This window comes from Magnolia sinica, chromosome 7 (assembly GCF_029962835.1).
Source record: "Magnolia sinica isolate HGM2019 chromosome 7, MsV1, whole genome shotgun sequence".
Lineage (NCBI taxonomy): Eukaryota > Viridiplantae > Streptophyta > Magnoliopsida > Magnoliales > Magnoliaceae > Magnolia > Magnolia sinica.
Genome location: NC_080579.1, coordinates 5,145,662 through 5,163,687, shown reverse-complemented (window position 1 = coordinate 5,163,687; position 18,026 = coordinate 5,145,662). Strand labels below are relative to the sequence as shown.

The 18,026-nt window shown below is 37.4% G+C and overlaps 1 protein-coding gene across 1 annotated transcript in view; it reads right to left on the bottom strand.

Annotated features, from left to right (window-relative positions):
- LOC131250918 (MLO-like protein 9) overlaps positions 1–18,026 on the bottom strand; it is a 40,244-nt gene that overhangs the window by 1,663 nt on the left and 20,555 nt on the right. Inside the window, exons 7-14 of the mRNA XM_058251312.1 lie at positions 17,200–17,274; positions 17,031–17,119; positions 13,985–14,034; positions 13,841–13,881; positions 13,585–13,758; positions 9,650–9,685; positions 9,467–9,534; positions 2,646–2,706 (exon numbers count right to left, since the gene is read on the bottom strand). Of these exons, the coding sequence (XP_058107295.1) occupies positions 2,646–2,706; positions 9,467–9,534; positions 9,650–9,685; positions 13,585–13,758; positions 13,841–13,881; positions 13,985–14,034; positions 17,031–17,119; positions 17,200–17,274 (594 nt within the window). The remainder of the gene's footprint in view (positions 1–2,645; positions 2,707–9,466; positions 9,535–9,649; positions 9,686–13,584; positions 13,759–13,840; positions 13,882–13,984; positions 14,035–17,030; positions 17,120–17,199; positions 17,275–18,026) is intronic.

The following is an 18,026-nucleotide window of genomic DNA, read 5'->3' as shown; positions in this document are numbered from 1 at the left end:
TTTGTATCAGTAATTTATCGCACTATTTGGGAAATATGGGAAAACATTTGGAAAATGTTGAATTTTTCAATAGAACTTCAGGGATTGTTAAAAAGACCTTAATACACACTTTTGAATCATAACATCTCAAACAAAAGTGCATATAATAAGTTTCCCTTGTATAGGGTCCTAAGCTTTGCACTATCGGACTGAACTAATGCAACCATACTCAAATTGAATGTATAACATTTAGAGTGTGTGTGATGATTATTTCATCAAATACTCCTAAATACTTTGAAATTAGTATCAATTGACAGTTGAAGGAAATTTTCGAGAAATTTTTTTTTATTAAATTTAAATTAAAAATTGATTTTTAATTTTTCGAAAATTGACAAGGACTTAACAAATCAGTAGATCAGCCCTCATATAGGCTTGATTTCATGTTTGGAGTGCAACATTGCAATCGATTTGGGAGAAATTAGGAAAATTTTGATTTTGTTTTTTAAAATTTCCCCAAATCAGGCCACCTACACTCAAATTTCAAAATTAGAGTGTGTGATGATCACTTCATCAAATACTCCTAAATACTTTGAAATTAGTCTCAATTGAGAGTTTGTTGAAGGAAAATTTTGAAAAAAAATATCAAGAAGATGAAGAACCAATGGATATTGAAATGAAAGCTCCAACTCCATGATTTTTCATTCAAAACATGAAGAACCAATGTATTTGGAACCATTTGACACTGATTTATTATAATTTCAACAAAAAAAAAAAAGGATTAGAAATTGAAAATGCTCACCGGATCAAACATGTGGGATATATTGGCACTACTTGTATGTTTTGTATCGCACAAGTGGGATACAAGATATATCGTGGGATATATTGGCCAATATTGTTGATATTTAAAACATTGTTTTCATCCATTGTTTATTTACAAGAAAGATGCAAGAGGGATTTTTATATATGTATCATGTTTGGCATTGAGTGTGTTTTGCCGGGATCCATTGAATTTGTCTTCTTGTCATGGCATGGTGGGGGCAAAAGAGAGATAAGGAAGAAGGTTTGGCATCTTTTTCTTCTAGCTGAAATCTGGTTTCTATCGTTGGAAAGGAATAATAGCTGTTTCAAGAATCGGAAAGGAGAAATATTGGAGGTTTTCAATCTGGCTAAAATGCATGTTATGGGAAGAGCAATTGAATCAAAGACTACACTATTGCATCGGCTCATTTTCTTGATAGCTGGGTAGATCTGTGAATTCTATTTTCTTTTCCTTTCTCTCTTCGGTAATTCTTTAGGCTTCAGCCTCTTTGCAATAAAAGCATCAATGCTCTTAAAAATAAATAACTATCGTTTTTATGGGGATGGAAGATGGAGATAACCCTCATCAACCCGTATAGATTCTTTGATTACTCTAAAGATCTGGTTTCAGTGTCATTTTTTAAGAACTAGTTGGGAAATTTCCAAAAACAATTTAACAATCATCAGATAAATTTTTAAGCATGCCATAGATGGTTATCATTTATCAACACAATTCTTGTTAACAACCTTTCTCATAATGTAGACTCATAGCTTCTATGAATTCCCATCCTTTCTATCTTAAAACGAATTTTCACTAATTTTTATCTTGCACTGGTACACTACAGATGAGCACGCCATGGTGGTTCCACCATGCTTTAATAGCATGTCATGGGGCCTATCTTAGACACATGGTGATTGAACATTAGATTGTTTGAGGAAAACATTATAATACAATTATTCATGAGGCCAAGTTCCCTATTCCATCCGAACAAGGAATTTCCATGCTCAGAACTTAGTTTGTACTTTGTAGATGTTGGGCCCATGGTTGGTCTATCCAAGCCATCAATTTGATTACCCTCATCAAGGGCGAACCATTTCCAAAATAGCCTGCGACTCTATGGCTCAGAGGTAGACTCACAAGAGTTTCAACACGAGGTTATGGGTTTGAGCATCCATTGTGGTGTGAGTGTGTAGGTGTGTGTGGGTTGTGCGAGTGCATGTGAAACAAAAAAAAAAAAAAATACATTCCCAAAATATCCCCTCAATTGGTCAACTCTAAATTCCCACTATTGGCACACAAATACATGGTTAAAAAGATATGCATGAACTTGGAGGAAAGACCGAAGATTTGATGGCTAGGATCTTCCAATTTGGAATATTTGGGGGAATGGTCCATCCATGATGGGATCATCAGACCAATGGCTTGGATAGACCAATCATGGATGTCGCATCTACAAACTAAGCTCCAAAGAGGGAAGTTCCCTGTTCGGAACAAATAAGGTACTTGGCCTCAAAGATTCATATAGGCAACTACTGCAGAAATGATTATGCATGGAGGTCTGACAATTCTAACAATTCCTTTATGGAGGTTAGGCAAACCCAAAACACCCAAATATGGAATGAAAATGATCACTGAAGATTTTATTGAGATTACTTGAAGAACACCCAAAGCATACCAATGCAAATTTTATAAATATCAAAGATAATGCACCATGTTGGAGCTATCAACCAAAATAGGTGCGTTATTATTATCTCTAAAAATTAGATAGGTTCTAAGAAATTATATGCAAAACAATTCCCAATCTCAATTTGAGCTCATTTCTAGAATACTAAAAACATAAAGAATAGCATATGACAAAATAAGATACCTGAGATACAAGTGAATACAGTGGAAGTGTAATGTAGCTGCATAAAAATTGGACTCCCACCCTGTAGAACTCAAACAAACACAACAATAAGAGAGGTTTGGTTTCGTTGAAAAAAAGAAAAAAAGAAAAAGAAAAAACTTAATCTATCATCAATGAAGTAAAGCAACTTGGTGAATAAAGGTAGCCTTAATTTTGTATTGAACAAATTTTTTTTAAGAGATAACAACAATTTCATTAGAAAAGAACAAAAACGAACAGAAAAGGCTAAAACAACCCAACTCTACCACTCAAAAGAGGAGAGACACCCAAAGAAAGCAAACCATGCCTAACCCTCTGAAAAAAGTGAGACATTGGCTGGACTAATCGCCTTTACATAAGAAGACCAACCCCTCAAATTACAAATAATCTCCCTTATCACTTCTCATTGAGAAAGACTCCTATTATAGAAACAACGCATATTTTGCTCTCCCCAAATCGACCATCAAATCACAAGCATAAGCAACCTCCAAATTGCCTTTTTGGATTTTCCCACTCCTCCCCTGTGCCAGGCCCACAACAAGTCTGGCGCTGTATTTGGCATAACCCAATCGATGTGGAGAAGTGATCCCAAATTGAGCGGGCAAACACACAATGAATAAGTGGTCTATTGATTTAACATCCCCCATACTCATCAAACAAATATTAGAAGGACCAAAGATCTTCTTTGCAGATTTATTTCTTTCTTCCCACAAGCCATGTGAATGCTGCAACCTGAGGAGGAGCACCATAAGACCATAAATGGGAAGGGAAAAGGTGAGGTAAAGAGGAGTTGGATTTTAAATCAAAGAAGGAATGAACTGAAAATCAGCCCGAAGGGTGGGCTTTTCATAGCATGGAATCGTCAGATTGAACCAGTAATATCCTCTAGCCAAGACAAAAACTCCACAAGTTCCGTGATTTCCCCTTCAGAAAGGTTGAGACGGCAATGACGAGCCCACACCACATTCCTCCCAACCATGATGAAGCAACCCGCTATAGAAACAAATCAATCCAAGGCAACTTCAGCCAGGGAAGGAAAATCTTCTTGAAGACGATGATCACCACACCAAATACAATCCCACCGCCTAGGGAAAAGGAAATACCCCTAATGAAAAGATGCCTAACCGCCAAAATTGCTTTCCACACATTTGAAGCACAATATAATGAAGACTCCTTCAATTCCCAACCCCTCTCGGTCACGCCATACTTACAAGTAATAATCATTCTCCACAAACTTCCCTTTTCAGTGGAAAAGCACCATAACCATTTCCCAAGAAAAGCCAAGTTCATAAGACCAATATTCATAACTCCTGCACCTCCTTGAGAAACTGCCTTGCAAATTTCATCCCATTTTAGAAGATGAAACTTGTGTTTCTCCTTCGATCCTTGCCAAAGAAAATTTCTTCTCATCTTTTCCAATCTATTCAATACAGATTTAGAGCATTTGAATAAAGATAAAAGGTACACCAGCATATTCAAGAAAGCATCTTTGATGAGGATTATGTGACCACCCAAAGATATCGTTGCCTCTAACTGGTTAACTTCTTTTCAAGTCTCTCAACAACTCTGTCCCAAAGCTGCGTAGCCAGTTTCCTAATGCATAGGGGCAAACCCAAATAGGTCGATGGAAATGATTCCACCTTTTAACCAAAGACGGTCGCCATTGTATAGAGTTCCTCAGAACCCATGCGAATACCTAGCATTTCTGACATTGCCACATTAACATTCAGCCTCGATACTGCCACAAAGCAAACGATGATTTTCCAAAGGTTATCAATCAATCTCACCTCCGCTTTGCAGAACAACAAAGTATCATCAACATATTGAAGATGAGAGATAGACAGGCTCCCTCGAGCCATATGAAAACCTTCGAACAATCCAGCTTCCTCTCCCTTGTGAAGCATCATGTTGAGAGCCTCCCCAACGACCACAAACAAATAAGGAGATAATGGGTCACCTTGCCTGATACCTCGGGATGCCCTAAAAAACCCCTTAGGGGACCCATTAATAATAACAAAGAACGAAGGGGAGTGGAAACAGGCCCACATCCACTTCCTCCATTTCTGAATACAACCCAATCTATGGAGAATAAAATCCAAAAATTCCCGGTCAACGTAATCGTACGCTTTCTCTATTTTGAGCTTGCATACCACCTTGCGTCTTCCTTCTCTATGTCTAGAATCAATGCACTCGTGAGCAATCAGAGCTCCATCAAGAATCTGCCTTTCCAAAACAAAAGCCCCCCTAATTCTCTGAAATAACTTGAGCTAATATTTTTTGAAATCTTAAAGACAACACCTAGGCTATGGTCTTGTAAGGACCTCCAATTAGGCTAATGAGGAGAAGTCTTTGATCCTTTTGGCCCCCTCGGTCTTAGGAATTAGAACAACAAAAGTCGCTCTCATCTATCTAGAAAGCCGTCTGCGCTGCGATTGAAAATTCAGCAACAAAGTGCATAACATCCCCTTCTATAACCTGCCAAAACCTTATAAAGAAAGCCATAGGGAAACTGTCAAGACCCGGGGCCTTCTCAGTGCACATGGAGCCTAAAGCACCTAAAACCTCCTCCTCAGAGATGGAAGTTTCATGAGAATCCGCCACCTCTCTCGATAATTGCGAAAGCTGGAGGTTATCTAAACACAAGTCTACCCCACTGATCAAAGGACCAAAGCTCGCTATAAAACCACACTATCACCTCACAAATCTTGTCCTTATCCGACGTAAGACTGCCACTATCTCCAACCTGCTAATTCTGTTAACCCGAGCCCTCGCACTAGCTACCATGTGGAAAAACCCTGATATCGTATCTCCTTCTTTTAGCCAAAGTGCTCTAGATCTTTATCTAAACTTGATCTCCTCTTTAATATGAGTAGCGTAAGATGACAATAAGGAGACTCTCTTATCTCTCTCTCTCCTGGGGAGAGAGGACTGCATTCCTCTTTGGCATCCCAATCATTAGTTTCCCCCAACATCGAATCAAGTTCAGCCTCCCAAGCAACAAGGACATTCCTTTTCCAGCATTTGATCTTCTCTTTCAGAATTTTCAGTTTTTGATGCAGCTGAAAACCAGCAAAACCAGATACCGACATCGATTTCCACCAATCCATAACCAATTGATCAAAGCCTTCAATTTCCAACCATGCTAACTCAATGCAGAACAGCTTCAGACCCTTGTTCTCTTCCGAAACCTCCAAAATTATTGGCATGTGATCTGAAATTGATTTCGGGGGAGCCCTTTGGTTCACCAAAGGGAACTTGTTAATCCATCTCAGAGAGACTAAAAATATATCCAGACGTGAAAGAATAGGCATAGACTATCCGTTCAACCAGGAAAACTTGTCACCCCCCAGCGGCAGATCCACCAAGTCATGCATATGCACCCAATCAAAGAAAGCTCTCATTCTGCTTGTAGAACGCCCACCATTAGATTTCTCATTAGAGAATCTAAAAACATTGAAATCACTCCCAACTAGCCACAACGGCTTCCAGTTCTGTCTAAAAACATTCAACTCATTCCACAACTGATCTCAAAACACTGGATGAGACGGACCATAAACTGCAGAAAAGATCCACTGCCATCCAGATCCAACTTCCTGCAATATAACTGGAAGGGACCACGATCCAATAAAGTTGTCGATTTTCTTCCATTTATCCATGTTCCAAGCCACAAGAATGCCCGTAGCAAATCCGATAGTATCCACCGTCAGCCAATCCTTATTTCTAATCCCCCAGACACAGTCAATAATCTCCCTGCTCATATTCTGAATCTTTGACTCCTGAAGCGCCACCACATCAGCTTTTGATTTTTGATTGCCTTCACTTGGGCCCTCTGATATTTACAGCCCAAACCCCTGACATTCCATGAAAAGATAATCATTGGATAACCACCATACCCTCATGTCCCCACCAAACTTACCCGCAGAGTCATAGTTTATCGTGCACTGAAGACTCATGAGTTCTCTCCATCGTCTTGGGGATTTTCTAGCTCTGAAAGCCTGTAACTCCTTTTGTTGTTCCCCTTTGTTCTTCACAAACTGATAAAAAGCATATGCATCTTCATCTTCTGCCCCAAAAGACAAGCCCATAAGGTTACTGACTCGGTCTAGCACGTCTTTTGTCCATTGCAACTGATCGTCACCATAACCAGCCACCGGTCGATCTTTCTACTGACAGATCATTTCTAGGAAGTTTGCAATCTTCAGCAACTACCTGTCTAAAAGCCAAAAGGGGTGATGATCACCGCATCCTCCAAACCAGGTTCATCTTACAACAAATTCCTCGTCTCCCTTTCCCAATCATCTGCCACCGACACCATATTACCCTGACAAAATAATCCCTGGGATATTTCCGAATCTTCCATCAGAGGTAGTTGATCATTACGAGCAGCATCGAAGCTTTCAGCCTCCACCTGCATACTGAAGTTTCCACTTGGTAAGAGCTGCAAACATGAATCGAACTCTGAAGAGGAAAGTGTCTCAGCTCCCTTGATACTCTTAGACAGAGGAGGGATCTGCATACAGTCGCATTTGCTATTAAAAGAGGCATTTTGAAAGTCCCACATTTGAGGAAGAGCACATGCTGGAGATAAACTACACACGTGGCGATGATGCAGCAAAAACAAGAGGACGCTGGGGTCCACCTGAAGCACATGTAAAGGCCATTGAATTGACTCATGAGATCTGATGCCACGCGTCATGATCTGAAATCACTAGGGCGAGATTAGAATTTCCCACCTCCAGGGAAATTGATTCGGAATTGGATTGGGGCTCCGAAGCAGAGAAAACATGGCTGCCAGGCGGCCACATGGAGTAGGCGGGTACATGTCGACAGAGCCTCAAGTTCGTGAACCGAAGCATTGTACAAACTGAGATTCACTGCTACACCAACTCCTGCAGAACACTCCTCGCCAAAAGGCGCTTCCCCATAGGGTTCTTTACCACCTACCTCCCCACATTCACTCCCCTGACTACATGTGTCCTCAAAATGGTCAGTTGATCTGCTGGTACATAGCTTCCCTACTCCATCTTCCTCTCTCCTCATGCAACGATCCCTTCTCTTCAATACCTCATCTTACTTTTTCCTCCACACCTTCCCCTATCTCTCCAAAACTCCCCACTGCTTATACCTCCTACCACTTGCAATTCCAGAATCTGTTCTCCGACAAAAATCTTGAACATTTAAAAGCAAACATAATAAAGAACTGATGTTGTCAACTTAAATGAACTGATTTTGTCAAATCAAAATCATAGAAAACATTGTGGTAGGAAAAAACCCATAACATCTATCATTTTTTTTTTTTTTTCACAAGTAGCCCAAGTACCCAACAACATTTATTCTTAATAGATTTACCCTTCCAAATGCCTCACCCAAACTACTTGATAGGATTGCCAAAGTAGAAATTTAAACGAACAAGCTTCTCTTGCTGCAATGACCAAATCCACTTGGCTTGAACCTAAAGAAAGTTTCTGTAAAATCTTTCAGGTGGATCAAGCATCATCCCTAGAAGTGTTTAACAATTTTTTTTTTTTTTTTTTGGAAAAACCGTTCAGAAGGGTTTGTAATGAATAGAAACAGTGCAATGGCATGGAATCATTTCACAAAATCTGTAATTTAAAAGAATTCTGTGGTACAGAATGGCACTAGCGTGTAACCAAAAGTAGAAAGGGAAGGGTGCTGCTAGCAGCCAGAGTGGTGATTTCTTTATACCTTAATAATAATAATAATATTATTATTAGTTATTATTGTTGTTGTTGTTGTTGTTTATCTTGGTTGGTTGCAGTTGATAGTAGGACAGCAAACAAATTAGAAATATCTTCTAGTGTATCCTCTCATGTTAACTAGCAAATAAGTTAAGTAGCCATCATTATATTTTGAAGGTTTCTGGATTACATGACAACTAATATCAATTTTCTCTAATCATGAGATGATGATGAACTCGGATGAGCTGCATTCACTTACCATTATTTAATGCTAGATGCAGCATTTTGTGAAATGAAAAGGCACAATCATAGGAGGAAATAACAAAAGAAAACCCGTTCACAAAAAATTAGTACAGTGCAAGGTTATTTTGTTTGAAAATCGTTGCAATTTATTTTTATTTGAAGTGAATGCATTATTCGATGCAAGGCGCCTGTGAAGAATGCACCCATGAAAAGCAACAAAAACTAGTATAGCACAGGGTTATTTTGTTTGAAAACTATTGCAATTATTTTTATTTGAGGTGAATGCATTATTCAACGCAAGGTGTCTGTGAAGAATGCACCCATGAAAAGCAACATACCAGTATGCTTAAGAATGTTTCTGAAAGTTTCAAATCCAATTGTAACCATTAGCCTAATGAAGTCAAAACTAAGAGAAAGTAACAAATTTGATAATGTTAGTAACCCAAACTAGCATTTACATTTTTTTTAGTCCAACTTCAAAGTAACGTAATTAACATTTGGAACTAGACTGTCAATTTTGAATGTGAAGGAAAGAAATTACAATTTGACCATTTTCCTATTGAGGGAGAATCAAAAATCATATCTGGACCTTCTCTTTTCTCACTTGAAAAATCATTAATGAATGCATTTTGTAGCTATGATGCAAAGAGGCTCGTCAAACTTGGCCAAAAGAAAATTATTTTTGTAACTATCTGGGAGTAATTACTACACTGTATAAAAGAAATCCACAGCTTCATGCATGCCTGAACTTCAAAAAATCATCACAACTATAGTTTCTTTCTTTGTTTATTTCTTTTCCTTTATTTTCTTTTTTGGATTAACATAGAACAAAAAGAAAAATGTCACAGAATGAAGGCTTACCCAAGAGCAACTCTGCAAAGTATAAGTGTAAAATTTTCGTGTAAGCAAGAATTCAACCCAAACTCGTACTGCAAAAAGAGAGAGACAATATTTCAAGTTTGACAATTGAAAATATTATAATCATAGCATAGTTGTAAATAAATAAAATTATAAATTGTAAGAGAATGAAATGAAGTTAATTACCCATATCCAAAGGAAGTATATTATTTGGAATGCATTCTGCATACAAATTTGAAGCAATCAGCCATCGGCTATTTAGAAATGTATTTTCTTACAACATAAATACAACAATCCCATGTCTTTCAAGAGGAGAGTGATCTCAAGAGAAAATGAGATGAGAGAAATGTTGATTGCACATAGCTTACTACAGATCCTGAATAAACACATCTCATGGGAGTGTATGACAAGTGTTGGGGATGGATCATGTAGGAAATTTAACAAACAAAAGCACATGCAAGGAAACACACAATCACAACAAGAAATCCAAGGAAGAAAATAAAGAGAGCAAAGTGCATGGGAAGGACACACTGATTTACATGGAAAACCTCTCAATCAGAGAGAGAAAAACCACATGGCCACCAACCGATTCCACCATACATGAATGGGATTACTTGCTTTCTTCCCATGCCAACCCTTGCAAGATCTCTCACTCTCTCTCAAGAAAAATGAGTAACTCTCTCTACAATTGGGTTTTTGGTTATAGGACTTACCTTTCTTTGCCCGGCCCTGTCATAAAGGAAAAAGATGAGAATGAGGAATACATATACATAAATGTGTGTATGCATATCATACATACAAATGTATCTATTTTTGTGCTTGTTTGCATGTGTGTGCATGCGCATGCGAGAGGAGTAACAAGTCCAAACAGTTGGACTATGTTATTAGTTGTGTGAAACTTGGCATTACATGTTTAGTGGTTTACAAGAATTCCTTTATGGAGTCTCTTTAATAGGCCCACAAGGAAGAATGAAGTGGACACAATGGCCAACGAGTCTTAGAGAAAGTTGTACCACAGTTCTTGAGTACCCTAAATTCCATAACCACTCAAGCGGGTTAGGGTGACTCAGGTTTAGTCTTGTGGTTATCCCATGTGAAGAGAAACAAACTACCAAGTTGGGATGGAATAATCCCCACCATCGGGCACATTGTTCTCTACCAAGGTATTAAAAACGGTTATGTAATGATAGTAATGTAACGATCATGGTGATGCTCATTATGCCATACAAGGTCGTAATGGGTACCCTTAAAAAATGGTGCCGTAATGGCCGTTATAGTGTGTAACAGTCAGATTCCCCCATTATGCTCCAAACAAGGCTAGTTCCCCCCCCCCCCCCATCAGGCACATTGTTGTCTCTACCATGGTAGTAAAAACAGTTATGTAATGATTGTAATGTAACGGTCATGGAGGTGCTCATTATGCTATACAAGGTCATAACGGGTACCCCTAAAAACGTTGCCATAACGGCCGTTATAGTGTGTAACAGTCAGATTCCCTAAGTACAAACTTTTTTTATGATTTATTGTTGGAAATAATGAAATCGAAGGTGAAAACACCAAATCAACATTATCTTGCAAGCTTTTTTGTCGATTTTTTTTCATTATTACTATTTTTTTTTTTTTAAAGTAGGGAATTTTTTGTTTGAAATCGATGCTTCATGGTTGTGTACATGTACAATCACATGCAGTAGATCAATTGGAAGACTGAATTTTTTATTATTTTATTTTTCAAATAAATTTAATGAATATTGAAATTTTGAAAAAAAAAAAAGAAAAGAAAGAAAAAGTATGTTTTTTTTTTTCTTTTTGAATTCAATGCTTTATGGTTGGAATACATGTACAATCATTGCATATACAATCATATGTAAAATATTAGTTAGAAGAATACATTTTTTATTTTTTTCTTTTTATTTTTGGATGAATTTTTTAATGAATATTGAAATTTTGAAAAAAAAAAAAAAAAGAAAAAGAAAAAGAAAAAGAAAACAAAAAGAAAGAATAGTATGGTTTTTTTAAAAAAAATCAAATTCGATACTTTATGGTTGGAATACATGCAAAATGGTTGCATCTACAATAACCTGAGGTGGATCGGTTGGAAGAATGCATTTTTTTCGGACGTGTTTTTTTTTTTTTTTTTTGTAGAATTCGATGCTTTATGGTTAGAAACATGCACAATGGTGGCATCTACAATCACATATAGTGGATCAGCTGCAAGAATGCATTTATTATTTTTTATTGGATGAATTTTTAATGAATACTGAAATTTTGAAAAAATAATTATAAAAGGTCAGTTTTTTTTTTTTCCCCCTTTTTTATTCAAATTTGATGCTTGATGGTTGGAATACATGTACAATGGTTGAATCTACAATCACATGCAGTAGATTAGTTGGAAGAATGCAATTTTTAATTTTATTTTTTAAGATGATTGTTTTAATGGCTATTGAAGTTTTGAAAAAAGTAAAATGGAAAAGGTAGATTTTTTGGGTTCGAATTAGATGCTTTATGCCTGGAATTCATGTACAATGGTCTCATGATCGCACCTACAATCACATGGAGTAGATCAGTTAGAAGAATGCACTTTTTATCTTTTATTTTTGGATGAATTTTTTAATGAATATCAGTTTTTTGGAAAAAGAGAAAAAGCAGGCTCTTTTTCTGGGGGTTCGAATTCAATGCTTTATGGTTGGAATACATGTACAATGGTTGTATGTACAATCACATGCAGTATATCGATTGGAAGAATGGCACTTTGTTTTTATTTTGAATTTCATATATTTTCAGTACATTATGGAATGAATAAGAACTGTTAATAGAAATTAGAAAAAAAAATAATTTTTATTGATTCGATTTGTTTATAATTTGGCAGGATAGGAGAGCTTGATTTATTTTAATTTTAGATCTTAGAGTAGTTTGGGGATTGGGATTGGGATTTTAGGGTTGTATTGTAATTTATAGACTATAAAGTATAACTTCTGTAGAGTAGCTTGTAGATTGGGATTTGGAGTTGTATTGTTATTTGTGAAGTGAAACTTGTACTTTGTAGAGTAGATTGTGGATCGGGATTTGGGGTTGTCTTATAATTTTTAAAATGTAACTTGCACTTTTGATGTAAGACAATTAACCACTTGCTCTAAAAGCTCGAACTATTACAGCATAGCAAATCAATCCATTTATCTCATAGCCCAGGCCCCACATCGCATAAGCTAGTAACTCGGCCGAACCCCCCTTGTGGGCCCCAAATCACATGGGTACTACCTCACACAAGTCACCTGCCTCCACGGGTGGGGCCCACCTCACACGGGCCGCCCGCCCCGAGTGTGCCCCTGCATCCCACAGGCAACCCCACTCGGGCCCGGTGTGAAAATGCCCCTGCATTAACTTCTTTTTTTTTTTTTTTCTTACTTGACACTTTAGAGTAGTGAGCGTGTGTGTGGCGGGGGGATGCATCTACTATGGCTGAGAAATAACTGGATACAGATACGTATTGATAATTGCATGCCATGTATTGGTTGTGTCACGTAATGTATCGTTGTAGTTGGAAAAATGGGGAAACATTGGGAAACTTGTTGAAATTTTCAATGAAACTTCAGTCATTGTTAAAAAAGACATCAATGCACATTAATAAATCAAAACATTACAAAAAATAAGTACGCATAATAGGTTTTCTTTGTATCGGGTCCAAATCTATGTATTATCTAATTGAATTCATGCAGGTATATTCAAAGTCTATTCATACAATTTATAAATGTAAGAAGACATGTAGAAAACCCAACAATACATTAAAAAACAAAAGTAGAATCACTATATTAGGACATACATGTTTGATTTTATGTTTGAACACATATTGTAACCGATTTGCAAGAAATTGAGATTTTTGTAGTTTTTTTCAATTTTCTGCAACTCGGCCCATCTCCTCCAAACCTTGAAATCGAAGCTCCCAATCAATGATTTTTCATGCAAAATATGAAAAATCTGATGGTTACCATATTATGAATGCTATGAAACATCATTAGATTTTGTCACTTGCTGGATTAAACTACATGTTTGTAACTCAATTGGCTTATCATTGAAGCACACTCCAGGTACCATACATACTGAAAATAAAGAGAAGTGACTGATACCTGAAACAGTGTGAAATGGATGAGTGACAGTATAAAACGAGGCCGACTAAACCAAAAATTTTTGTCACTGATGTGCACAAGAGGAATTCCTTGAACCACTGCATGCCGCTCTCGGATTTCAAGGGCCATTGTCATGATAATAACTTGCAGCTTTGTTCCAACCAACAGAATTGTCTGCAACCAACCAAAAGGTCAGAAAAACATTGTTTGAATGGGAGTGGTGATGACACAGTTTTCAGTGCCAAGAGCTGCTTACAATTAGAGGCATTACAGATACCCAAAACAGTGCATGCCAACCTGAAAGAGGTAAATTTATCGACAACCCGAGATTAGAATTTGCTTGAATTGGAAATGTGGATAATTTTTAGTTGGAATTTATGTTTGTAGAGTGGTAACTCACCCTTAACATTAACAAGCAGGAAGACCACAACTGAAGCCCACAGTAAAGGACTGGTCAGACATCAAGTGCAAACTAAGTTAGTGGAATACAAAAATAATAATAATGATAATAATAATTATTATAAAATAGTTAGTGTACAATAGCAAAGTGCTACAACCAAGGTATTCCATGACAGTAATGGGGGCCATAACTGCCACCGCCATTACTGTTATAATATGGGACATAATGCCACTAGGCTTTTTTTTTTTTTTTTGAAAAACCTATTTTGGCCCCATAACGGATCGTTACAGGGCCGTGATGGGTGCTGAGGCTTTTGTGTATTGGGCCGTTACCTATATGACACCCAGAAGCCAAGTAAATTTACAGCAATGCCCTGAAGATATGTGTATAAAATGTCGATGGCTTGTTGAAAGCAAGGCGATAAACTTTTATGGTATGTGAATGGAATGGGATGGTTGGGATTTGTGTCTGAATCACTGTCTGAGGATGCATTATCTCTGTAAGTGTCAAGGCACAAAGGAAAGATGGAATCCTCTTCCTGGTGTAGGGATAATTTGGGAATGAAAAATGTAGGGTGTAAAAGAAAATGTATAGTAGTAAGAAAAAAGTGAGAGTCCAATGAGGATTGTTTAGGCTGCAGTTTGATTTAAATGAGAATTGGAGTGCAATGATAGTTCAGTGAAGTTGAAATGACCAAATTGTAATAGCTGAGTTTCAGTTACATTCCTTTCAAATTGGAATTGAAAGTATTATTGCAATTTTGACCCTTGTTTGCCAATACAAATGCTAAGGTAATTGCATTTTGGTTATTTCAACTTTATTGAACAAATGCAACTCGATTTGATTTTGCATCCACATGCACCCTGAGTCATGCCCAGTTGGGATATTTACTCTTTTTTTTCCTTCTTGTGTAAGTCTCTCTCTTCTTGTTATAGGGAAGTCCAACTCGAAAAGGATGTGGTGTTTTTATAATAAAATTAAACTTCAAAATAAAAAGTTTATTTTCAGAAAGTAAATATATTTATTATATATGGAAACCTTCTTAAAAAATGCTCATTAGATTAGTGATAAGAGGAGGGGTTCTTTCTACTAAAACCAGGGTTCAAATCTCTATAAAGATTGTGCGAAAACCCTTTACTAGTGGCATTAAAAAATTACAACCTTTGGAGCTGATCCGTTCTAATATATGTGATTTGAATAATACCTTAACTCATGGAGGCAAAATGTATTTTATCTCATTTATCGATAATTTTTCACGAAACCTCACAATATTTGATGATGAATCAGTCTAATTTGGTGAAAAATATCATGATATTTGGTGCAACCAAATGCATCCTAAACCAAAAAACAAAAGGTTGTTACCTATAAATCTCCAATGGTTCACCCTTCCAAATCCTTCTACCCTTTTTTCTCTGTGTAAGATTTTGTTGGAAAGGAAGGAAGTACACAATGAGGGAAAGGAAGAAATGAGATGAATAAAAACAGATTTGTGGGTTCAAATCTTGACTACAATAGTCAATATCTCAAGAAAGATTTGCTGCCCTTTTTCTAGAGGTTCCAGCGAGTGCGAAAGAAGGAAAATGGTAAATTGTCTTCACGATACAATGAACTCACAAATCCGAATTTCAACATAGAAATTTGCACCTTTAAGTGTTGAATAGATCCTTAATTTTGACACTGATATGCCTCTTATAACGTTCTAAAAAATACACAGCAAGATGGTTGATTTAAGAGCACTGGACTATGGCTTGATCTTGGAGATGGAGTATGACTCTGGACTATGATGTCCTGGATATAAGGGACATGGCATCCTTCGAGGAGAGATATTCATGTGCCTCTTTAAGACATCCACACCCATTCCCAACAATAAGCACTACCATGAAAGGACATGACCTTGTGTCTTATGGCAGTTATTTCTGTCCCTTTTTGGACAGAAACTGTTATCCAACAACATAAAACTGTTGACACATGTAACCTAGGTCATAGTCATCATAATTGCCGCCATGTGGCTCCAATGCCACATGTACAATCATGTCACAGTCACTCTCAATCAACAATAAGGTTAAAACCTTAAGCACCAGTCGGTCAAACCTTAGACTAGACCCTGGTTCCCTCCCAATTGCACCATGGCTCATATGGGTTTGGATCACATGTCCTCTTAAGTAAACACGGGTTCGCTCCTAATTGCACAATGGCTCAGATAGGTCCGAACAACGTGCCAAAAGGAGTAGGCTTTTTTGGCTCTTTGTGACGATGCAAACGTGCAAAGTGCAAAGTGCGCTTAATAAAGTGCCAAAAAAGGCCCAAGCAGTCCTATAGTCCGTGCCTTGCATGAGTAGATGATGCATTGCATTATCCTTATGGAGATTTGAACCCTGGTTCCAGTAGCAAAATCCCTTCTTACCACTAATCTAATGAGTATTTTCTTTAAGAAAGCATCCAAATATAATAAATATATTTCCTTAACGTGGCATGTGTTTGAGACAGGCAATTCATCAGGTCAGTCCCTGTCAACATGCCCTAACCAAAATCCAGCTGGTCCACATTAGCTGGAACACATGCACCTTAAATAGAGACCAAGGTCAATTTATTTTCTCAACACCTACTTTTGTTATGCATGTTACATGTGTGTCCCACCGCATGAGTTGACTCTCCTGGTCATGGGAGCAGGGCATGCTCATGGCGGACACCGCCCGATGATGGCCTTAACTCACACGTGTGCGACGCTGCCCCATTTACCACAATAATCCTCTTCAATCCCGTTGTATGGATCTCAGCAAAGTCAGTTTCGAAGAGTTTCTATGGCATGCATCTTCGTTACAGTCTATGTGAGATAAGCTTTACAGAACATTATTGGAGAAGAGCATGACAAGAGGATTGGAGGGAAATTAATAGATAGGAAGCTAATGACCTCCCAAACCTATTTTATTAAGAAAACAGTATGGTGTCCTGAGGGAGCACCTAAATAAATATACAATATTTATTTCTCTCTAACACTGAAAACCAAAACTAATGAGTATAAAGCAAAATTCCTTGATTTCCATACCTGATTCCCACAACTACCTTGAAGTCATCCTCCAATGACCTTTTAATATATTTTTGGAAGTTAAACTTAGTTCCAGGAGCTAAATGAACCTTCAAAAATGAAATGCCCAATAAGTTACACAGAATATTGAACAATGCGTTGTACAAATATTGCAGTTGAACGTACTCACAGCGATGAATCCATGGCGCATGGTCAGGTAATCAGCACTACGAACAGACCTGAAAAATTGACGGAAGAAGCAGAGCTGCAAGATAATGGTAGTATTAGAAGAAGCGCCATATCAATCTGAGTGTACAATAAGAAATGATGTATATCATAAACATAGTTTTAAAACATTCTAACTCGACTCAAAGCATGGTGAGTCAATTAGAGCCAAGTATCTGGAAACCTGGTTCTGGGCCTGACTCAGGAAGACTCGTGGAGTCGACTTGACGTGACTCACAGTGACCAATCAAACCCACAACCTCACTGATGTACTCAACCAGTGCATTAATAATGTTTCAATTTTATATTAGGCCGAACATCGAGTTGAGTCAAGTTGTCTGGTTTTCAAACTATGATTATAATCCTCAAATTGGTCCATGCATAAATGCAAGCAGGTCATATGATAATCAAAATGGAAATGAGCATCTATATTTTGTCTAACACACAGAATGTCAATCAAGCATTCCCATTTTGGACATGAGGAATTATATGATGCTTGATACAAGAAATAACATTTTTTTTTCTATGACCCAGCTCTATGGCCCAAATTTTGTTAACCTGAACTATTGACCTAGAGATGGGCCATGTACGAATATCTTCCCTTTACCGTAGCAATCAATGAAAATAGATAATGGAAACCAACAATCTATATTTAATTCACACCTAGCCTGATGGTGAAGATGTTTGGGGTATCTCCCGTCCACCAAGGGCGAGCGAAAATGATGCAGGACATGAAAATTAACTATGATATGCAAGATCTCAGGCCTTAGATTAAACTAATTCAGAAACATT